The sequence below is a fragment of the Mustelus asterias genome, chromosome 2, assembly GCF_964213995.1.
Source record: "Mustelus asterias chromosome 2, sMusAst1.hap1.1, whole genome shotgun sequence".
Classification (NCBI taxonomy): Eukaryota; Metazoa; Chordata; class Chondrichthyes; order Carcharhiniformes; family Triakidae; genus Mustelus; species Mustelus asterias.
The window spans coordinates 112657139-112682658 of NC_135802.1; the positions used below are offsets into that span (position 1 = coordinate 112657139).

Sequence of the window (25520 nt, forward strand, 5' to 3'; positions counted from 1 at the left end):
TACTTGACTGTTGCTCTCTTAGAAACATTCTTACAAATTATTTTCAGAGGCCATATATTGCCTCCCCACTTCTTTCAGTGTAAAGATTGAATTTTTGTGAGTCACCCGATTCTGCTATAACGTTGATATGTTTGTGGTTTCTCCAGATATTTCACAAATCCAGTGTAAAAGTATTGTAATGTTTTGTGAACCTCATAATGGAGGCTTATGTGTATACCTGCTCGGTATTATAATCACTCCCCTCTGGTTTTGCAAAAGATTGCATTTTTTCCTGACAAATATATAACGACTTAAAATATTACTTGTACAAATTTTCCTTCATAGTTGCAACCTGTTCCTGGAATGATACAATTCTAAATTACCCACTGGGACTCAAAAACCTTTTGCATTCCCAACACAATTTTCACTGGAATTATTAACTAAATTGAAGTAAAGCATATAGGTTGTGTGCATATCCCTCGCCTCATCAATCTATGCATTACATTCTGTATGTTTAGAGAATGGGGCAAAAGAGAAATGATGTGGAGATGCCGGCGTTGGACTGGGGTAAACACAGTAAGAAGTTTAACAACACCAGGTTAAAGTCCAACAGGTTTATTTGGTAGCAAATACCATAAGCTTTCGGAGCGCTGCTCCTTCGTCACATTTCCACTCCATCTGATGATATGGTATTTGCTACCAAATAAACCTGTTGGACTTTAACCTGGTGTTGTGAGACTTCTTACTATGAAAGAGAAACACAGACAGCAGGAAGTATCAAGAAAACACATGTACTATTGTCCACAGACACACAGAAATTGTGTTTGCTCCCATAAAGGCAAATCTGAAGTGAAATGGTTAAAATATAAATGGAATAAATGTATAATGGTGGTAGCTACCCGTTCAGCAAACAATCATAACAAAAACAGAAAATGCTGGATAAACTCAGCAGGTCTGGCAGTATCTGGGAGAGAGAAACAGAGTTAACAACCAAGAGTTTGCACCCACAAACATCGAAGTGACTACAAACTCCTGTGAGAATACCCCTGGCACTACCCCCTGGCTCTATCTCCTCTGGTTAAAGTCCAACAGGTTTATTTGGTAGCAAAAGCCACAAGCTTTCGGAGCCTTAAGCTCCTTCTTCAGGTGAAGAAGGAGCTTCACCTGAAGAAGGAGCTTAAGGCTCCGAAAGCTTGTGGCTTTTGCTACCAAATAAACCTGTTGGACTTTAACCTGGTGTTGTTAAACTTCTTACTGTGTTTACCCCAGTCCAACGCTGGCATCTCCACATCTGTCTCCTCTGGCAGCTCCATTGCCAGGGGAGAGGTTTCCCCGTGCTCACTAGAGTTTTGGTTACCCGGGCGTGGGGGAGCTCTCCATGATGTGGTGTGGGGCGGGGTTTGGTCCTGTTTATTAGAAAGGATGCTCCGATCTCAGGATTCCAAGCGTTGCCGCCCTTTTCCAACCCCAAGAGCCCAGCCTGATGGTGTGGGCCACAACTCAATTTTCCTGCTGCCAAATGTGGCGAGAAAAGCCGGCTGTGGAGCCAGTGAACTGTACTCCAGTTTTCTCACCTCAGTCAGTAGTCTGTGCAGAAATGGAAAAATCCCACCCAATGTTTCAAGTCCATATTATTCATCTTCAGAGGGTAGAAATGTAATGGATTATAAAGGGAAATAAGTTGTGAGTACAATGTTGAAAGACATTTTAGGATAGAATAAGTAAAGTTTAAATTTCTAACGTTTATTTATTAGTCACAAGTCGGCTTACATTAACACTGCAATGAAGTTACTGTGAAAATCCTCTAGTCGCCGCACTCACTCCAGTGCCTGTTTGGGAACACTGAGCGAGAGTTTTTAACATGGCCAATGCACCTAACCAGCACATCTTTCGGACTGTGGAGGGATACCGGAGCACCCAGAGGAAACCCAGGCAGACACGGGGAGAAAATATAGACCCCACCTCCCCCAAAGCCAGGAATCAAATCTGGGTCCCTGGTGCTGTGAGGCAGCAGTGCCAATCACTATGCCACCTTATATTGCATATCAACCGAGACAACTAACAAGCAGAGTATAATCTTTGTATGTTAAGGAATTCCGGGTGTGTTGACATATAACTATAGCATAGAATAACCATACAGAATTAGGCCATTTAGCCCAACTGCTTTATGTCAGTATTCATGTTCCAGACTGCCTAGCACTCTACCTATTTAATCCAATTGCCATATCTTTCAAAATGTAGTGAAACAAAGTCAAAATGTACTGAATTCCAAGGGAAGGAAGCAGTAGATGAAACACCCAAATAACAAGGGAAAATCTGAAGGATATTATTGAATAAACTGAAACATGTGTCCATTGTTCTTAGAGCTACCTACTTATATTCAGAAAACCCACCCTGTTTATTCAGCCTTTTTCCTTTTCATCTGCACAGCCTTGAGGCCAACTGCTAATCCCACTTATTCTGAGGTAATAGATTAACAAATGTTCCTTTCAACAGGAAGATGCACAAGTCACATCTTCCACTAACTGTTGATGGGAAAGGTTCACCTAAGAGTTTTGTACATTCATGTCAAGTGATTCTACAAGGAAACATTACCTCCTCCACAAGAAGCTGAGCATTCAGAACGAACAATAGCCCATGTGTAATTGTGCTTTGGACCTGTTTTATTCTCAGGCGATGATTTTGGCAAGGCATATTCCCATCCGATCCCTGGATTTTTGCCCTGTAGTAGTATCTGGATAAACAAAATAAAGGTTGGAAAAAATGTTCTCGTCACTTTATTTTCTATCACATTAAGAATGACTACACTACAGCTTAATCAAACAAATGACCTTATTTAACAGTCGCCAAAAATTGATTTAACTTTTTCCGTTTATCAATGTTTTGAAGCTTGCCTTAGAGCAGCAACCCTTAATTAAATTAAAACATATCCAAATGCAACAAATCCTTTTCTAATACTAGTTTACATCCTGGTTTTACAACGCAGTGAAACAGATGTAGGTCTTTTTAAGAGTAGCAAGTAATTGTACATATTATTCAGTACTTTGTGCGATTAAAAAAATGTTTCTTTCAATGCTGACCAAAGGTGATGGGGTCTTGTGGCCTGCCCCTTCACCCCTAAAAGGCTGAAAGAAATTCTAAAGCTCAATTTAATGCAGTTTCACTCCTTTTATTCCATTCAATTCCAAAATTGATTCATTAGAAGTGCATCTGACCTCAACCTACAAGGTGTTGGAAGAATGGAATTCAGGGCAACATTTGAGGCAGGAGCAGTTTTCTTCAGAGCGGGAAAATTATTTGCTGGCTTGCTAGTCCTGTTTACTGCCATTGCTTTTCTAAATGGTTGGTCTAATGTAAGACTGGTGGCTGCTTCCTGAAGAAGGGGCTTGGGGCTCCGAAAGCTTGTGTGGCTTTTGCTACCAAATAAACCTGTTGGACTTTAACCTGGTGTTGTTAAACTTCTTACTGTGCCCACCATTCCATACAGCACAAGTTCCATGACTGAGTTGTGAAACCACAGGGAAGGTACAGGTCAGGTCAGAACTTCTCTTGGATCGAGTACTATTAAGCATTAAATCGTCTCAGTAAACATACAGCCCTGGACATGTATTTGTTTTAGCAGTTCCCCAACAAGTGAGCTTCTGGTAGTCTGATATGAAGCTGCAAATGCTTCTCTCTATTTCGGCATGTTTGAATGCAAAACCCGGATATTTCTAATGAGTCCAAAAGAGAAAATGTTGGAAAATCTCAGCAGGTCTGGCAGCATCTGTAAGGAGAGAAAAGAGCTAACTTTTCAAGTCCAGATGACCCTTTGTCAAAGCTCTTTTGGTTTCAGATTCCAGCATCCACAGTAATTTGCTTTTATATTTCTAATGAATATAAAAGCATTAATCATTAATGCTTTTCTCGAGGTTTTATCCATAGATTCGGCTCCTCCTTGATTGGATGACATTTTCGTTCCCAACTGATGTGGCATTGTATTGATTGCTTTTTGTATGGGATACTCCAATGTTCAAGCACTTTAGTTGACCATATGCTCAAAATCAACATATCATCTGCAGCTTTAAATTCTTATGTTTTTTTCGTAAGTTTGGAAATGTTACAATGTTGAGTTTTGCTTCAGCACGAATGGAGACACAGCTAGCATGGTGAATAATAAACCCCAGAAAATTCAGGAAATACTCAGGAGATCTGGCAGCATTAGTGGGAAGAAAGAAACAGGTACAAAAAGATTGTATTTATAAAGTGCCTTTCACAATGGCTGGATGTCCCAGTGTGCTTTATATCTAGTTAAGCACTTCTGAATTATAGGCAGCCAACTTGCACACAGCAAGATCCCACAAACAGAATGTGTCAGTGGCCGGATCATCCACTTTTGTTATGATGATCAAGGGATAAATACTTGCCAGGGTGCCAAGGAGAAGGGCAGCCCGTTGTTTGGTTTAATCTCTCATCCCAGTGAGTGCACCCCTGACAGCACTTTGTCAGTACTGCACTGGAGTGTCAGCCTTCATTTTGATGCTCAACACTTGGAGTGGGACTCAGAGCAGAGGCGAGAGTCATTGCTGACAAAAGATTAAGCACCTTTTGGCAGAATGTTAACTTCATCTCTCCACAGATACTGCCTGAAATGTTTTCAGCATTTTCTGATTTTATTTCAGATTTCCAGTATCTGCAGCCTTTTTGTTGTGGCATAACAATTTTACCCTTGATCTAAAATTTGTGTGAATCCAAAGGCTCATTTTTATTGACCAGATTTTTCTTGAGTGCACATGGTCCCAAAAACATTCAATTAGATTTATACCTCACAAATAGGGCTACACTTGGCTGCTGCACACACTTGTGGAATGAGGATGAATACTTTTGACAAGCTGTGTATGATTTGTTCTTTTCATTTAAATATACTAATTCTAATAGATTGAATCAATGGTAGCATTCTCATCCTGCGGTGTGAAGGTCATGGGGTCAAGCCTTTGTAACAGCAACCTTTTCATTTTATTGTGAACCTAATCCATAAAAATAGCTGCTTTTTAACTGATTAAGAGTGTTAATCTCTGCATATTTGCAGATAACTGTAAAAATTGTGAAGGAATTAGCCAGTTAAGAAAGCAGTAGAGTGCCGAAATGATTGCTGAAACATTCTCTATTCTGCTAAGTGCAAATAGAGTTTGAAAAAATTGCCAGCTATTCAACGACCATCTACAATTGAATAAATCACCTCCACTACTGTGAATGCAACCAATCCCCCAAACTCATCCATCAGGCAGTCTCTGAAGAAAGAGATAGTAGATGGCAGTGATGATGGCACTATTAAAGAAGCCATCTCTGTAATGCAGAGCTTCCCAGAGAAAGTAGGAATAAGAACATAAGAACTAGGAGCAGGAGTAGGCCATCTGGCCCCTCGAGCCTGCTCCGCTTTCAATAAGATCATGGCTGATTTTTTCGTGGACTCAGCTCCACGTACCTGCCCTCTCACCATAACCCTTAATTCCTTTACTGTTCAAAAACGTATCTATCCTTGCCTTAAAAACATTCAAAGAGATAGCCTCAACTGCTTCACTGGGCAGGGAATTCCTTTGTGTGAAGAAGTTCCTCCTCTACTCAGTCCTAAATCTGCTCCCCCTTATTTTGAGGCCATGCTCCCTAGTTCTATTTTCACCTGCCAGTGGAAACAACTTCCCTGCTTCTATCTTACCTATTCCCTTCATAATCTTATATGTTTCTATAAGATTCCCCCCTCATTCTTCTGAATTCCAATGAGTATAGCCCCAGTCTACTCAGTCTCTCCTCATAAGCCAACCCTCTCAACTCCGGAATCAAGCTAATGAATCTCCTCTGCACCCCCTCCAGTGCCAATATATCCTTTCTCAAGTAAGGAGACCAAAACTGTACACAGTATTCCAGGTGTGGCCTCACCAGGACCTTATACAGCTGCAACATAACCTCGCTGTTTTTAAACTCATCCCTCAAGCAATGAAGGACAAAATTCCATGTGCCTTCTTAATTACCACTGCACCTGCAAACCAACTTTTTGTGATTCGTGCACAAGGACACCCAGGTCCCGCTGCACAGCAGCATGTTGCAATTTTTTACCATTTTAATAATAGTCCATTTTGCTGTTATTCCTACCAAAATGGATGACCTCACATGTACCAACATTGTACTCCATCTGCCAGACCCTCGCCCACTCACTTAGACGATCTACATCCCTTTGCAGACTTTCAGTTTCCTCTGCACACTTTGCTCTGCCATTCATCTTAGTGTCATCTGCAAATTTTGACACACTACACTTGGTCTCCAACTCCAAATCATCTATGTAAATCGTAAACAATTGCGGCTGCAACACTGGTCCCTGAGGCACACCACTAGTCACTGATCGCCAACCAGAAAACCCCCCATTTACTCCCACTCTTTGCTTTCTGTTAGTTAATCAATCCTCTATCCATGCTAATATATTACCCGTAACACTGTACACCTTTATCTTATGCGGAATCTTATCTTATCTTATGCCTTTGGTGCGGCACCTTGTTAAATGCTTTCCAGAAATCCAGATACACCACATCCACAGGTTCCCCATTGTCCACTGCACACATAATGTTCTCAAAGAATTCCACCAAATTAGTTAAACATAACCTTTCCTTCATGAACCCATGCTGCGTCTTTCCAATGGGACAATTTAGATCCAGATGTTTCGCTATTTCTTCCTTGATGATAGATTCAAGCATTTTCCCTACTACAGAAATTAAGCTAACCGGCCTATAGTTACCCACCTTTTGTCTACCTCCTTTTTAAAAAAGTGGCGTCACTTTGCTGTTTTCCAATCTGCAGGAAGCACCCCAGAGTCCAATGAATTTAGGTAAATTACCACTAGTGCATTTGCTACTTCCCCTGCCATCTCTTTTAGTACCATGGGATGCATTCCATCAGGGCCAGGAGACTTGTCTACCTTTAGCCCATTAGCTTGCCCAACACTACCTCTTTCGTGATGATAGTTTCTAGGTCCTCACCTGCCATAGCCATCGTGTCATCAATTTTTGGCATGTTATTTGTGTCTTCCGCTGTGAAGACTGACACAAAATACCTGTTCAATGCCTCAGCCATTTTCTCATTTCCAGTTATTACATCCCCCATCTCATCCTCTAAAGGACCAATGTTTACTTTAGCCACTTTTTCTTTTTATAAATTTGCAGAAATTTTGCTATTTGTTTTTATATTCTGAGCTAGTTTACTCTCATAATCCATCTTACTTTTCTTTATAGCTTTTTTTGTGGCTTTCTGTTGACTTTTAAAGATTTCCCAATCCTGTAGTTTCCTACTAATCTTTGTCACTTTGTACGCATTTTCTTTCAATTTGATACCCTCCTTTATTTCCTTAGATATCTGTGGCTGATTATCTCTTTTTCTACAGTCCTTCCTTATCACTGGTATATACTTTTGCTGAGCACTGTGAAGATCGCTTTGAAGGTCCTCCACTGTTCCTCAACTGTCCCACCATAAAGTCTTTACTCCCAGTCTACCTTAGCCAAATCCTTCCTCATCCCATTGTAGTCTCCTTTGCTTAAGCACAAGACACTGATATTGGATTTTATCTTCTCACGCTCCATCTGTATTTAAAATTTTACCATACTGTGATCGCTTCTTCCGAGAGGATCCCTAACTGCAAGATCGTTCATTATTCCTGTCTCATTTCACAGGACCAGATCTAGGATAGCTTGCTCCCTCGTAGGTTATATTACATACTGTTCAAGGAAGCTATCGCGGATACATTCTATGAACTCCTCCTCAAGGCTGCCTTGACTGACCTGGTTTGACCAATTGATATGTAGATTAAAATCCCCCATAATAATTGCTGTACCAGTTTTACATGCTTCAGTTATTTCTTTGTTTATTTCTCGCCCCATCATGCCTATCAGTGACTTTTTCTCCTTACTATTTCTAATTTCCACTCAAATTGATTCAATCTTTATTTTCCATAGAACCTATATCATCTCTCACTACCGCCCTGATGTCATCCTTAAGTATCAGAGTTACACCATCTCCCTTACCTTCCTGACTGTCCCTCCGAACAGTCTGATACCCCTGGATATCTAACTCCCAGTCGTGACCATCCTGCAACCATGTCTCTGTAATGGCCACCAAATCATACTCATTCGCAATGATTGGTACCGTCAATTCATTTACCTTGTTTCAAATGCTACGAGCATTTAAATAAAGTGCCCTTATGCTAGTTTTTGTACCTTCTTTTTGAATTCTAATACTTCCATTAATAACATCTCCTGAGTTCTCCTTCCTTTTAACTTTTTTCCTGATTTTTGATGTAGTTGGAACCTTCTTCCCACATGCTAACTTGCTGCTTTGTTTTCTATTAACCGTTATATTTCCTGTAGTTTTACTCTTCCCTTCCCTCACATAACTAAAAACACCCGCCATGGTAGAGACCCCTCGACTAATATCTCCATTAACGTATGAAAGAATGATCATCTGGGGCCATATAACCTGCTGGTTGGGAATCTGTAGAAGTTTCTAGATCTCCTGTACAGCTGCCTACTGATTCTGGCTTCCTGGGCTGCTTACTGTTCTTCCTCCTCTATGAATAAATGTAAAGATTGGAATTCCTATGGGGTGAAACATTTTCCACTTCAATCAGGAAAGATTCCCCAAACACAAAACGGCCTAAGGCAGACTTCCAACTAAAACTAAGTACCATGAAAATAAATAGAGAAAATCAGGTCGATCCCAAATGAAGTTATGATGCTTCCCCGGAGCAATTTGCAGCTAGTGTGGAGGGGTGGGTTTATTAATGACTACATCAGTCGCCACTAATCCCACAACATTCCCAGGGACAGGCTCCAATTGGGGGTGCGAAGGGGAGTCCTTGAGGCTTCAGTGGTGGGGTGGGGGGAGGATTATTGCAGTTCTGATCGGGGCACCCTTTAACGATGGCACCCCAATCTCTGAGCAGCTGTGCTTTGCCAGTGTGTTTAAGCAGCCCCCACCTCTATGATGCCGTGATTCATGCCCCCTTGTTTTTTTTTGGCAGAGTGTAGTAGAACTTGGAGAAAAAACCGACCTGTTTACTGGAGAGGAACACGTCGGTTTTCTCACCAGAAACAACACTCTGACATTTTGTGGTAAGATTTTGCCCTGTAGTGTTACACATTTCTGTGTTGATTGTACTCCCTACAGGAATGATCCATGGACAGATCCACAGGACACACTTCTTGTACCAACCCTAGATACCAGTTGTGGGCAGGCATCTTGGTGCCCACCCTCCCTGGCAGCGCTCAGCCTTTCACAGAGCGTGTCTCATGCTGGAATATCGCGGTAACAACACTACCTTGGATGGAAACAGGTTTTACACCCGCTCTTGCCTGCGTCAACTTCAAACATAAAATTTTGACCATAATCTTAAAGTTAGAGGTCTTCTAAAGCAAACGTAGGGAAAACTTCTTACATTGTCTGTGAGAAGGAATCTCATTCTGTGGTAAATTTTTGTCTTCTCTGCCTGGGTAGCAGAGTAAAGCAGAGTACTTGCCTGTTGTAGAACCTGCGCAATTTCAATAGCTTAAATATGGTCTGTTCTGCCGGATAATTGCTCATGCAATAAAGATGAACATTCAACCTATCGTTCTATCAGGCCAAATTTGTCAAATCAATTGAGATGCTTGAAAGGGACATTGATACTTGCTTGGGAAGCAAAGGTATTAAAAGACATGCAATAATGGTAAGGATTTATGATTAAAAAACAGTAGTCACCTCGTCAAAAAATTTAGCATAGGATATAATGCTGTTGAAATGTTCTCAGTTAGAACTGAAATACGGTGACTTCACTTCAGAAATCAGCATTACATTGACAGGAATGAAGTCTGTCTATAAAGATCTCAAGTGAAGAAAGTTTTGGCAGGTTTAGCTTTTTGATAGCAATCGTAAGCACCACACCAAACTGGTAGTCTCACTTGTGGAGGTTGTATGAACAGCTAGTGTGTGAATTTATAAACTATCACTCAAGATGCCAAAGGGCAAACTATTATTTGAAGCATACCGGATGGAGTGTGAGTTTACCAGGAGTGTTCGATTCTGATATCAGCTGCAAACAGCAGAATAAATTACTATTCCCAATTGTAGACATCTTTCCCTTTATCAAATAATCCCAAAATATAAAAAAGTGAAAAAGGTCTTGCCAATTTTCAACATTATAATATCATTATTAAGGTATGGTTTATCAGGACTAACTCAAAAAGGCATGTACAAGAGAAAACAAAGCTACAAGATTAAAGGAAGTAACCTGGACTCTTTCTTAATTTGAATGTAATCTCAGTTATTGATAGTAATCTCAGTTATTAATCTCCTCATTGATGCTGCAACCAGTTATTTGCATTGCTGGTTGCAGCATCAATGAGGAATTTAAGGACTTTGATCAGACTGGGAATTACTTTGGACTTTTTCATTTTCTATTTTAAAGTATATCTGGATCAAGTTCTACATTCTTAAAATTATGTAAATTCTTCCTCAAGGCAGGGCTGGCTGTTCAAGATATATAAAAATGCAAATAGATCTCACTTTACTTAGGTGCATTCAAATTTATTCTGTAAAGCTTCAAGTTTGTTAAAGATTTAACATGAATAGATGGAATGTCTAAAACCAAGTCAACTATGACAAAAAGCTGTTGTTTGATTCGCTTATTTTAAAAATAAGAAGCTTGAATTGATGCTGTGTGATACTAATATGCGAATAATGCATTTGTCAAATTCCTCTCTCACTCTATTTTAAGCAGAATGTTAAGTCATTTGAATAAATCAAATGCTGTCTCGCCTAACATAAAAGAGAGAGAACTTGCAGAAGAAAACATGAAACAAACACATCCTTTTCTCTCACAACACAAAAGTAGTGGGCAGGACAATGTCTCGTGTTATTTATATGGACTTTCAGAAGGCATTGATAAAATCCCTCTTAAGATATTGTTAACTAAAGGTGAAACTTATGGAATTGAAGGAAAATTATTGATTTGGTAAGGAATATGACTGAGCAAGCAGCAGGAGACAGAGAGTATGGATAATGAGCAGAGACATTGCTCATTAAGTGAAGAACTGCAAGGATCTGTACTGGGGTCTTAACTATGGCATGGTACTTAATGTCTTTGATGATGGAATAGAAAGCTATATATCTAAGCTTACAAATGAACACAAAGATAGTCACCGTTATAAGCAGTATATGTGAAAGTATAAAATTACTAAGAGATATTGATAGATCAAGTGAAAGGGCAATAACTGGCAAATGGATTTCAATGTAGGCAAATTTAAAGACCTATAGATTATAGAGCAGGCTATTTTCTAAATGGGGAAAAGGTAGAAAAGATGAAAATTCAAAAGTGTGAAGGTTCTGGGACATTGATCATTAAAATGTTATAAACAGATACAAAAAAAAAATGAAGAAAAGGTTACTGGAATGCTGGCTTTTACATCTAGAGTGCAAGAGGCAGAATTCACGCTACAAAGCTCTGGAAGACCATGCCTGGAGTACTGTGAGCATTTCTCTCTTTTCTCGAACCTTTCATTAATGGAAATAACTTGTCCCCAAGGACTAATCTGTCTAGACGCCACATGACTTTGAGAACCTCCATCAAATAGTCACTCAATCTGCTCTTGTTTAAGGAGAATGATCTGAGTTTCCCCAATCCACTGATGTAACTGAAGTCCTTCAACCTGGAATCTTTTTTGTGCCCACTCAAAAGCCTTCACGTCCTTCCTAAAAGGCAGTGTTCAGAATTAGACACAACGAACAGAATCTTCCCGGCCCAGCAGAGGCTGGTTTGGAGGCAGAACTGGGAGAAAAATATGAATGTTTTGTGTAAGATCAGCTTTTGGCAAGAGACCTTGCTGAAGGCGGTGTTGATGTGGAAACGTTTAACCTCCTGGCGGCAGTGGGTGGTCAATTAGTGTCAGGTAAGTAGCATAGAGAGGGCACTATGAGAGGAAGCAGCCCCACAGCAGAAGGTCACAATCTTGTCACTGGTGAGACTGTTGGAACAACTCTCTGGCAGCAAATGGCAAGGCTGTAGTCTGCCCTTATCGCAGGTTGATTTCAGCTGGACTGGAAGATTCCACCAATGGGAAGGGCTGGAAAATTCTGCCCTCCATTTATAAAGCCCAGGATACAGTATGCCATTTTTTTAAACCACTGTCAGCTGCAAATATTTATGCACATATATTGCTAGGTCACTCTGCTCCTGCAGCCTGTTTAGAATTGTATCCATTATTTTATATCGTCATTCCTCAGTATTTCTACTGGTATGAATCACTTGATATTTTTCTGCATTAATTTCACCTGCCATGTGTCATGCATTCCTCCAGCCTACATCCCCTTATCATTACCTGCCTCATAGTTCACAGTACTTCTAAGTTTTGTGTCATCTGCAACTTTTGAAATTGTATCTTATACACCAAAGTCTCGGTCCTTAATTGTATCTCAAGAAAACCAGTGGTCCTTGTACTGTCCCCACTGTTTACCCTCCTCCAGTTCGAAAACAAAATCACCACTAGTCTCTGTTTTCTATCATACAGTCAACCTTGTATCCATGTTTATGGTCCCTTTTATTTTAAGAGCTTCAACATTGCCTATTATGTGGCACCTTTAAAAATCCTTTTGGAATTTCATGTATGTGACAAAAACTACATTACCCTCATCAACTCTCTCTGATACCCCATCAAAGAACAGCCAGAACATTGCTCACCTTTCCAGTGCTTTGCAGAGAACTCATACAGAAGCTCACACTTTTACATTTACTGTTTTAAACTTGAAGGTTCATATGTGGACTTAAGTAATTTGGTATCTTAGGATCCCTTAAAGAATAGCAAATAACTAAGGATTTTTGGCAACATTAATTAGAGTTTCTGTCTTAAGACAACAATCACACAAAGGTTGTTCGTGCAAAATTACCACACTAAATTTTATAATCGTCCCATGTCGCTACTAAACCTTTTTCTAAAACATGCCTGTTGTGAAGCACATTATGGGTTACTGAGAACGCTACATTATGAAAGCTCTTGGCAATTTACCACTACATTCCATATTCTACATCCTTGGTCTCAAGAGATTCTACAGGCCTGATATGTTTTCAATCAAGAACAATATTATCTTGATTATAATCTTAAAGGTTTGTGTGGACTTAAGGTGTTCCAAATATTATTATTAGGTTAGATCATACTTCAGCGTTACACCCATCCATTCGACAGAAACACATCATTTAATTTTCAATCTTGGCGTGCTAGTGGCAATGCCGGCACTTGAAACAGACAATTGGATATTTCCTTCATTAAACTGTACACTTGCGGAGTATCATGTAAGATTTGCTTCAACCAATTTATAACACTGCAGCACTTTCACTGCCTGTTCAGGTTTGACAACATCCTCAGGCGGTCTGGTGATATTGTCACTGGACCAATAATCCAGACACCCAGGGTAAGGTTCTGGAGACCCCAGGTTCAAATCCCCGCCACAGCAGATGGTGAAATTTGAATTTAAAAAAATCTAATGATGACCCTGAAACTGCCCTTTAAAGAAGGAAATCTGCTGATGTGGTCTACGTGATTCCAGATCCACAGTAATGCCTTCTGAAACAGCCACGCAAGCCACTCACTTCAAGGGCGATTAGGGATGAGCAATAAATGATGTCCAGTCGGCGATGCCCACAACCCATGAATGACCCTGGACAAAAACTCAGGGCAGCGGAGAAATTGTCTATGGCTCATTACCCTTTGTAGTTTATAACAGAAATGTTCATGAACATAGATAGGAAGATTGTTTCATATTGCAACTCGATTTGCTTACAGTAGTACTATTTCAAGAATGATTCATCAAATGAGATACTTATTGCAAATTGTTACAATCCTGAGCCCTGATTTGTTCAAATGCTACTTCACAAAACTATCATTGAGCAGCTCTATAAATTATAAAGCTTTTGTTTTAAACTATCTCTTTGATACACATGTACGTGTACCGCAAAGGGGACAGGTTCAGGTCCACAGCAACCAGAACCAATACCACTGAAGAAGATTGCCAGCAGGTAGATAAGCAAGGCAGGGTTTGGTGCTGAGGGGTGGAAGTGGATTATGTAATGAGCCCCTCTGGAACAAGACACTTTTGTACATTATGGCAGAAGTTCTCATTTTTTTTCCTCGAATTGGTTCTTACCATTTCAAATTCCAAGTTGATCCGACCAACAGTTTCACCTCAATCTACTGAAGTTACTGGTGCTCCTAAAATCTGCAGCTTTCTCGATCTTCTTTCTGTCTCTCTTTCCATCCCCTTCTTCATTTTGTTTCCTCTATCTCTCTTCCTCCGCATATCATCCTCAATTTCCTTACCTTTCGTTTTCTTGTTTCCTTTTTCTCTGTTCCTTTGTCTTTTGTTCTTTCTCTTTCTCTGTATCCATTTTTATCCTTCTTTAGTTCTATTGCACTCCTCTTTCTCTCATGCATTTGTTTTCATCTTTATTTATCTCTCTACCTTCCTGTTCCTCGGCTTCCTTTCTCTCAGCTTAACTTTATTTTTCCTATTTTTTACTTTTCTGTTTTTGTCCTTCTCACCTGCAAAGTCTATTTTTCCCTTTGCCAAATGGGAAATCTGTGGAAGTTCAGAGGGAATGAGGAGGAAAAATAAAGTTAAAAGGCAAGTTCCCCATCAATCAGTGGCAACTTTGACTCCTGTGGGATGAAATTGGTCTTCAGTGGTGTAGGGGGATACAAGGGGGGTAATGAAGAATTTGCCCATTTTCACTCCATTGGTCTGTATTAAATCAGGTAATCTCAGAATTAGGATGGAATTTTACTGCTCCGCCCACCACAGGAATTGGAGCAAGCGAGGGGCAGACAATGGGAAGGCCTGTTGACCTCGGGTGGGATTTTACGGTTTTGGGGTGAGCGAGGCGTAAAATCCTGCCCTTGGAGAGAAGACATTTTTCATGCGATCTGCTTCTGAATCCTATGTAGACTGCCTTGCTGGAGAGCATTAAGCTCAGCAATATTTCCTCAAAGGCAATTACAACTATTGTCAAGATTTGGAAATAAACAATGACCACTTGGGCTAGTTAAGGGAGGGTAATCAATGCTTAGGGAATGATTGGAATAAACATTTTTCAGGTCAGGCAGAGTGGAAAATTGGTAAGAAGAAACCCACAAAGATTTTCAGTAGGAAAGTCGAAAAACCACATTGGCATCTAGACATTAAGACTTGAAAGGGTTTTTGCAACTAACTTTCTGTGACTGACTAAATTAAACTTCAAAAATATATTTCTATCCCAAGAATAGAAGGATCTCGAGACTTAAAGGCAGAGAAAAAAATTGATGGTTATCAATCCAGAGACACCTGCAGCAAGTTGTGACCCAGCTAAAGAAAGCTGCATGTCATGGTATAATTGTATTTACATTTATTCCTGCCTTTTATCTCAAAACAGTGCTTCTATTTGATAATAGCAATTCAGCGGATTGAAATTTGATCTATTACAGTTTATGAGGCATCAATAATGTACTTCCCTTCGGGTCAGACTCATAGTACATAAAGCAGAAGTAAAATATTTATTATAGACTATGCTAATCACGAGGTAATTCAGTGCTTGGACTTGTACTGAATTATACAGGCAACAAAGGTTGCCCTTTTGTTTTCTGATCTGTGTTAACCTTAATAAGGTACTGACTGCGGTGCTGAAATGTTCCTGGCTTAGATCATGAAGGAAAATGTTAGCAAGGGATCCTGCCTTTCATCATCGCTCAGTAACTATTGTCATGAAATTCACATATAAATCTTTCATCTCTCTTGATAATATCCATAAGCATCTTTCAGCTGATAGGACACGAGACATTTGGTCATAAATTTCACGGGTCGTGCTTTTGCCTCAGTGGACAGAAGACATTTATTGCAGACAATATAGGTTCTCTTCCCTGACAGCCTCACCACACTGAAATGTTAATACTTCTTGAAACCATGCCAGCGAAGACTAGTAAAACTGTATATTGCACAATAGTGGTTATCAAAGCTTGTATGATGGCATAACATCTCAAGAAACGTGTTGCATTTTACTGAGAGAATGGACTAACATACCTCTATGACTAATGTTTCATTAGTAGGGCCCATGGCAGAGAGACTTTCCTGTCGATTGTATGGCCTTTTATAGTCAAACACTGTGCCAGAAAATTTGTGCCGTCCTGGCCAATCCAAAGTCCAATGGCCATTGAGATAGTATTTCTGCTGCTGATTTCTAATGGCAATGTAAGCGTTGGAGATGTTTAATTCATAAACACGAATGCTATATGCTCCTGCGGGAATAGCAACGACTGTGTAATATTCTGATGGAGAAAAAGGATATTCAATTCAATACACACTGCATACATTTTTCGCATACAAACATTTCGGAGCTCTACGTCAAAAGATAAGAAATAGAATAGCAAGTGCTGTGTTCAGACTCCCAGAAACACATTCTTCCAGTGTAGTATTGAACCATAGAAAACAGATGGTGAAAGTTGTGTTACTTTGTTCTTGCTGGGAAGCCTTGCCTGACAGGAATGGAGATTTGAGAATCTGGCAGGGAGGTCCGTGTGGGCCAAATTTGAGCTGCCTCTGATTTTGCGGAAATGAATTCTATGGATTGGATAAATTGGGACTGCCATGAAGATGTGCCAAGCATGAGTTAGTACCTTCATGCATGGAGAAGAAAATTGCATGCATAGTCAACCCATTCATAGTACAGATGTGAAATTATGGCCTGAAGGCCATTTGTAATCCTTCCGACCTGCCAATTGGTCTGACTTCCAGAAAATGTAATGTTACTTGTTTATATATTATTTTTCTCACTGTATTGTCCTGGGGGGAGGAAGTCCTTTAAGTAAACTTAGAAATCTCAGATTCCCAGTGGCATTGCCACTGTTCTTAGGCCCCGCCCCTCCAGGTGTGTGACCCTTACCAGCACCCTGAAATTGCACAGAGTGCCGGTTAATCAGGCAAGAGAAGGCAGCTGTGAAGCTGGAAAATTGCACACGGCTTCTCATGCCTGATCCAACATTCTGTGCAATTATGGGACAATTCCGTGCTAGATGTTGAAGAAACTTCTGGAAACATAGGGCCATGAGACCGGAAATTCCCAGCCGAGGTGAACAGACTGGACTTTTACATGGTCCGCCAGATTTTCTGTCCAGCCCGCTACAACTCCTGTGGCGAGTGGGACGGGAAAACTCCACATAATGTTTTGGATCTTCCCGTTCCATAGATTAAATGGGTGTCATGAGTCACATGCGGAGAGATACAATACCATTACACGAATCATAACATACGGTTGACATAGTGCTGTTTGCTGTAATGGCCCTTGTAGAGTTTACATGTCGAGTTGTTTCCTTTGCAGACCCCACATGCATCTGGCACAGCGTTAGAACCCAGTACACGGTCACATCCAACTGCCTGTGAGCAATGGAAACAGTTAAAAGCACATCAGCAAGATATTACACTTCATAATTTACATCTAATTTCGACTGGATTACACAAATAGCAGGGCGTCTCTGGGTTGAATTTATCACTGTGAACACAATTTACATACATCTATTTAAAAATCGTTAGAAACCATGATATAACTATGCTCAGTGAGCATTCCAACAATGGGCATCATTTTCATTGAAAATATTACTTACGGGCTTTGGTAACATTGAAATGTCTCAATTACTGCTAATAGAATAATCTATCTTTACTCAGTTCCAATCACTTTTGGAGCAGTTTGACGAAGACTATTCCATGAGGATTTTGTAAAGCTAGTAAGACGGCTTACATCTTTATTATAAGTATAGTTTTGACTGCTTTTTCTACCTAGAACTTTGACAGACTCAGATAAACAACTCTAGCTAATAGGAGACTGCTTGAATACCTCAAATAATCTCTAATGAATAGTTCATTTTAAATTGAGCTGACAAGAATACATTATTTAAACAATTGCAGCAGGAATGCTGATATAGATTATGCTGGGCACTAGAGGCACAGGATATGTTACATCCAGTGGCTCCTTAGCACAAAGGATGGATGTTGTGTGTTCTTATTCGTTCTTAGTTGGAACAAGGTCACTTTGAGAGGCCGATCACATAAGATATTGATGACATCTTTGGACGTTTGAGCAGACAAATGGGCAGTCTATCCTAACAGCCTGTAGAATAAATATCTTTCCAATAAAACTTGTGTCTGTTTGTACCTTTGTGGTATGCAAGCCTATTCTTTAAAAATACCACAATGGGCTTCTAGCAAAAGACTGAAAGAAAGACTGGCAATATCAACGATGGGATCAGGAGGAGCTATACTTGGACGACCAATGCAGCCCCTAATTGGGTCCCATTAAAGGGATAGTATTGCTCCAAAGTAAGCCAGCCATCAGTTTTGTAGGCTTTGGTTGAAATAGATATAAAGATAGGTACTTAGAATCATGGAATATCTGCAGTGCAGAAGAGGCCACTCAGCCCATTGAGTCTGCACAACTTTCTGAGAGTATCTTACCCAGGCCCTATGCTCCACCTTATACCTATAACCCCACACATTTACCATGGCTGATCCAACTAACCGACATATCTTGAGACACTAACGAGCAATTTAGCATGGCCAATCCATCTAACCTGCATATCTTCGGACTGTGGGATGACACTGGGGCACCCGAAGGAAACCCAGGCAGACACAGGGAGAATGTGGAGACTCAATGCAGACACTTGGGGACTGAACTGGAATGAGAAGAGGCCTCTACTAGGCCATTCCCCCCAGCATAGAAATCAAAGCCATTTCTGATATTACCCCTGGTTTGTGGCTACCTTTCATCAGAGAGCTGTGACAGGAATGGTGGATAGGTGGGCAATGGGACAGAGAACCAGGTACTTCGCCCTTGCTGGCAATTGCACACAATGATTGTATCAAGCATTGTTGGCAGCAGTCCAGGGGGAAGGAAATGGAGCTGGAGTTGGTTGTCAGATCGTGGGGGTGGGGAGAGAATGGGGTTGTGGGTGGCAGTGATGTTTTGGAGTGCAACGTTAGGACTTTCCATCCAACATTGCCTCATTTTTCTCTGCGATCGCTATTGAAAAAAGGGTGGGACCACATAAGAAACAATTGCCAATGAGTTACCGGCTCCCTATAGTGTAATCACTGGATGATATATGTATAAAAACATATTCCCTCACTCAGGTAGTTATTTCCAGTAGGTTACTTCTGATACTGTCTTTTAAATTGAGAATGGAAGTTACTGTAATCGTATTGTGTTGATTAAAGTGCAAGTACCTCACAATGAATTGGAATAATATTTTGAAACAAGTGCAATTGTAATTATAAGTGTACCTTGACATAGTTTAGGCCTTGGCATTTTATTAGAGGAGTTTCCTCTTCATTTTGGAACAGAACATTGTGGGTTAAAAATTCCATGGGGGACATGGAGGTTGCCTCTTAGAGTAAATGCCAGAAATGCCAGATTGCACCCAGCAAGGACATTAGCAGTTGACTCCAGCATTTTCAGGATTGGTGGGGTCCATTAATTGTTCATTTTTAGGGGAGGCAATGGCCTAGTGATATTATCGCTGGACTATTAATCCAGAAAATCAGCTAATGTTCTGGGGGCCCAGATGCAGATGGTGGAATTTGAATTCAATAAAAATGATCTGGAATTAAGAATCTACGGATGACCATGACATCATTGTCCATTGTTGAAAAGACCCATCTGGTTCATTCATGTCCTTTAGGGAAGGAAATCTGCCATCCTTACCTGGTCTGACCTACATGTGACTCCAGAGCCACAGCAATGTGGTTGACTCTCAACTTCCCTTGGGCAACTAGGGATGTGCAATAAATGCTGGCCAGCCAGCGATGCCCATATCAATGGCAGGCACTCACACCACTAGGGGTGCAGATGGTGTGCCCAATCAGCAGAGGCGCCACAAACTGTAGCAACATTGGCTGGCTGAAAAGGAAATGAATGTAAAGGACCTTTAGTCCTTCAGGAAGAATTGTAGATCTTCCTCTGCAGTCCTTCTTTGTAAGTAGGCTGCATAAACATGAACAACATTTGCTTGATCTTTGGGTAACCAAGTCATAATCCCAGCTGGGCCCACGTGCACTCTTTAGTTGGTGAAATGCCCCCAGGTTCCTCCAAAGGGCAGAGATGTGGGTACTTGAAGTGTTGGAAATCTCTGCTTCTGGCCTGACTTTTTTCTGCATCACTCGCTTTGTAATGGAGACATCAAAATCCTGATACTCGGCTGGGAACCAACAGTTTCAATGCCACTGTTTAATTTTTAGATATTTGGCACGCCTGCACCAATATGATGGTACGGGAGGCCTCAATATTTCCTTAGGACTGTGAAGAGGGTAGGGGGAGAATTTCCAGGTAGGAAATATCTTTAAAATTACATGAGCAGGTTTTGTGCCAATAGCCAACCAAATTGACAGGTCTCCCAGACTGGAAAACAGTTAGAGCTCAATGGGAGGTAAGTAAGAGATTGAGACTGAGCCCTTGGCCATTACAGGTGGGTTGGAACAGCGCCTTGCGGGAGTTGGTGATCCCCAATCTTTGCTCCCTTCATTGTGAGGGATCTGTAAAGAGGCAATTTTGTAAGCTTAAGCAGTAGAAAATAATGGAAATACTGAGCAGGTCAAGCAGCATCTGTGACGAGGGAAACATATTGAAAGCTTGTTGGGCCTGGAGGAAGCTTTGTGCTCCTCTTGACCCACATGCAGTGGTTTAAATTATACTTACCATGTGGCTCTGGTTACTTTCACCTCCTTTTACCTGCCCCAACTCTCCTGCACTGGGAAACCTAGCACCGGGGGTCAAAACTAAAAGATTTCAGTGAGCGACCCATTGTTTGAGAGCAGATTCGTTGCCCATGTTAACTGAAGTGATCCGCTTCAGTTAAAAGAGGCAGGAAGTAGATATGTTTGAAGTGTATTTGATACTTGGTAATCTTTTCCCTCCCACCTGCCCCCAACCATCCACCCTCGGATGTCAGAATGGCTGCGGATTTATGATCTGACTTATCTTTTAATTACTCTAGAGTAGAATACCAGCAGCATAATAAATCTATTGTTCTGTCTTTGAAATTGACCTTACATATGTCACATATTGACTTCCTGCTCTTTGGAAGGAAGGATATTAAAACTAAGCAGCATATATTGTATAGTGTTCAGCTGTACTGTTGCACAGATTTTACAATGGTATCAATCTATGCAATCTGTGGCAGGCTGCTTGTGGGAATTGTCATAACCAATCCATTTTACCTCACATACACCATCTATGCACACATCAGCTCTTTCCTCAGAACATGGTGTTCCATCTTTGACTTTACTTGAAAGAGCGAAAAAGAAGTCAAAATCCTCTGCTGCACAATAGAGTTTGCAAAGATCATGGTCTGTAAAGGACGAATGGATACATGATTAGATTTCGTGTCGATATGAGAATAAATATACAGATCACAATATACTCTGAAACACATTGAAAGAAGGATAAGTCTTAGATGCAATAAAAGCACAAGCTTAAAATATCCAAGACATAGTGGGGGCAGTTTTGCATCCATGTTCATTGTACTGAGTTTATACATCATTAAATGGCCTTCATACCACGTGATCCCCCCTCACTGGATATTCAAATGGTAGCGAGGTTCACAACAGCTTCATGAAGACAGGAAACAGTCGAGGGGATCTGCTGGGGACACCAAGGCCACTATAGCTCTCGGGGGTGAGAGGACATACCCGAGCACTGCCCCGTTACAGGTTGGCACTGCCAGTCTGGTGGTGCCAACCTGGCAGTGCCAGAATCTGCCGGGGTGGGCCCTCTGGGGATCCCAACAGGGGGTTATTATGTGGGTTGAAGGGGGAAAGTGCCAATGCCTTTGAAGGGCAGCCTTGACAGTAATGGGGGAAGCGGGCAATGAGGCAGTGTTGGGGAGGGATGGGGGGGGGGGGGCATGGCGGTGATACTGCTGTGGTGATTGTGGATAGGGGGAGCCTCCATTAATTTTGCAGTGGACAGGGGAGGGGGAACACCCCTCCAATAATTGTGCCATGGGAGAAGGATGGGAGAGTTCCCAATACCTTTGTGGTTGGATGGCAGGGGAGCGATGGGTACTGCTGAGGGGAGTTCAACATCAATTCTGATGCCTGTGGAGCCAGCCTTACCAGGTCCTGCCCCATCAAACTGATGACATAAATCACATCCCGATTTTGTTTTTGTCAGAGTGGCTCAAGATCTGGTCTGAAACCCAGCAGTGCCTCTGGAGAGATACACACTGGCTTTGAGTCAGAGCCTGACACTGTCAAATTATCGGAAAATTCCACAGAACGTGTCATTTATCCTCTAAAGAAACAATGATCCTTTTGTTGGACCATAATGAGTGATGTGTCAATCGGTTTACTAAGGCTTGATGTATTCAGAATAAATTTATTTGATAATCTACAGACAGCAGTTGTGGATTCTGAAATTTAGATTGTAGCTCTTATCACTTTATTTGACAGTCATCCTGTTCTTTTAGGGCAGGGATCTGATTTTAAATTGAGCACAGACCTATGTGATCAATGGATCCTCTCTCTTTGATGTAGTTGCATGTGAAATAAATCTCTATATATGGACATATTTAGGATATAATGGGCAGCCTCTCTTGACAGGCATGATTCTGAACACAAAAGTGACCACCAATTGGCAATTTTATTTGGAGATTATAAGAATGGTTGTTTAGGAATTTGAAAACAGTTTTCGCTGTTGCAATAAAGAATGTGATAAGGTTGTGATTAAAGTCTGTTTGTGAAGGAATGAAGCTATAAATACGGAGTTATGAGGGAATCCAGCTATAAATATGAAGTTATGAAATTAAAAATAACAATTTTCCTATGAAATAGGGATTAAACATTAAAAGCATAGCTCATCTGCTGATCAAAGGTTTAGAAGTTTATAAACATGCCCGGCATCATTGTGTGCTCAAGGGTGCCAACATACTGCAGTGCTGCAGCCTAGGATATGGTATATCCTCCGACACAAGGCAGTTTGAAATAAAAATAAACCAGCCTCTACATCACCTCAGCAAGGCATTGATAAATAGTAAGAAACCACAATCTAACAATGGATAACTTAAAAAATGCCCCTAAAACACTTGTTAACTGAATCCCTGGAAACTGAATGTAATGACCACCATATGAATCTTTCAGTATCTTGTTTGCTTGAAGAATGTTGACTAAAATGAAGGATGTTAACAAAAACAATGGATGTTATCCAGCATGTTGGTTCAACATGCTTCCCGCTGGTCGAGCTCTTTTATGGTATAAATATTGGAATCACACAGTTGGGCTTTTAGATGCATTACATTCACTGCAGTGACTCTCAAAGTAAAGGTATGGCTGTTGTACTGTAGGAATGATAGTTTTCCCCTTGAGGTATCTCATTACACTCTGTAGCTTTCTACTCAGGATTCGATATAAATACTACTTTAAATGTCGATGGAGATCCTATATCCTATTTAGAAAATATAGTGTCTCATGTTCTGTATCCAAACTTGAAAATCCATCTCTGTGCACTCTTCATTACAACATAGGAGATAGGGGTAGGAGGAGGCCATTTGGCCCTTCAAGCCTGCTCCACCATTCATTACGATCATGGCTGATCATCCAACTCAATAACCTAATCCTACTTTCTCCCCATAACCTTTGATCCCATTCACCACAAGCACTATACCTAGCCGCCTCTTGAATACATTCAATGTTTTGGCATCAATTACTTCCTGTGGTAATAAATTCCACAAGTTCGCCACTCTTTGGGTGAAGAAATGTCTCCTCACCTCCATCCTACCCTGGTCTACCCTGAATCCTCAGACTGTGACCCCTGGTTCTGGACTCCCCCACCATCAGGAATATCCTCCCTGTCTAGTCCTGTTAGAATTTTATAAAGTCTCTAAGAGATCCCCCCCTCATTCGTCTGAACTCCAGCAAAAACAATCCTAAGCTAGTCAATCTCTCCTCATACATCAGTCCCACCGTCCCACCATCTCTGGAATCAGCCGGGTAAACCTTCCCTGCACTCCCTCGAGAGCAAGAACATCCTTCCTCAGAAAAGGAGACCAAAACTGCACACAATACTCTGGGCGTGGCCTCACCAAGGCCCTGTATAATTGCAACAACACATCCCTGCTCCTGTACTCGAAACCTCTCGCAATGAAGGCCAACATACCATTTGCCCTCTTTACCGCCTGCTGCACCTGCATGCTTACCTTCAGTGACTGGTGCACAAGGGCACCCAGATCCCGCTGCACACTCCCCTCTCCCAATTTACAGCCTTCAGTAGAGAGGTACACTGTTGAGGAGAGATGCCTCAATCCTTATAATATCCAGTTGTTCTAATCTGGCTAAAACTTGTTAAAAAGACTATCTGGAGGACGATAATATTCTCTGGTGGGTCGTTTCCTTTGGGGAGAGGTAGATCAGTTCTTCAGACCCATTTAAGTGTCTGTGACGTTTGTCTTTCTCAATCTTAAATGACAGTGATCATCTGAGGAATATACCTGATCCAAAAAGGGGCAAGGATTATCATTCACTTCATTGCATTCAGCAGGTTAGCTGGTTTTAAGCACATTGCGGGGTAGTGCCCGGACTTAGTTTCAAGTGTCCTTCTGCATTTCTTCTTCTGTCCACTTCAGTGCTGTCGCTGCAGTGACTGGCAAGCTACCAGCCAATCAGATTGGTTAGCAGCTCCCTAAGGCAAGACTTCCTCCCGAGTGAGAGGAATAAGTCCCTCGGTGGGAAATGAGGTTCCACCATCAGAGAAAAATAAAGCCAGAGCATTGGGGTAAAGGGACCATTTTCATATTGGCAAGCTGCAACTACTGCAGCACTCCAGAGATCAGTGTTAGAGCTGCAACTATTTACAATCGACATTAATGACTTAGACAAAAGGACCTACGCATTCTAGCTAAATTCGCTGATGAGACAAAGAAAGGTCAGAGAGCAAGTTGAGAGAGGAAACAGAGTCTGAAAAGGGATGCTGATAGGTTTAGTGAGGGGGCAAAAATTTAGCAGATGGAGTATAATGTGGGAAAATGTGAGATTGTCCACTTTGGCAGGAAGAACAGAACAGCAGAATCTTATTTAAATAGAGGGAGACTACAGAATACTGCTGTCCAAAAGGATTTGGGTGTCTTGTACTAGAACCACAAGGAAGTTAGAATGCAGGTACAGCAAGTAATTAGAAAGGCAAATGGAATGTCAGCCTTTACTGTGAGGAGGAAGGAGTTTACCCAACTGTACAGAGCACTGGAGAAACCATGGGCAGAATTCTCCCAAAATATTTCTAAATGTTGTTCCCAGTAGAAAGACCGGTGAGGTTCCCACTGGGAAGTTTGGTATGATTCAGTTCATAATTCTCCCATACTTAGAAAGTTTTTGGAGCTGGGACCTAAAGACACCAGCAAGGACTCCTCCTCCAGGGCACTCTGATCTTCAGACAATCCTGCACACTCCCCGCCACTCCCCCCCCTTGTCCTATTTGCTGGAAAAGAAACCGC

The 25520-nt window shown here is 41.2% G+C and overlaps 1 protein-coding gene across 1 annotated transcript in view; it reads right to left on the reverse strand.

Moving 5' to 3' along the window:
- Window positions 1-25520, reverse strand: part of LOC144480979 (A disintegrin and metalloproteinase with thrombospondin motifs 16-like) — a 235139-nt gene that overhangs the window by 52031 nt on the left and 157588 nt on the right. Inside the window, exons 13-16 of the mRNA XM_078200606.1 lie at window positions 21256-21386; window positions 17301-17424; window positions 16075-16319; window positions 2575-2713 (exon numbers count right to left, since the gene is read on the reverse strand). Coding sequence (XP_078056732.1) covers window positions 2575-2713; window positions 16075-16319; window positions 17301-17424; window positions 21256-21386 — 639 coding nt within the window. The remainder of the gene's footprint in view (window positions 1-2574; window positions 2714-16074; window positions 16320-17300; window positions 17425-21255; window positions 21387-25520) is intronic.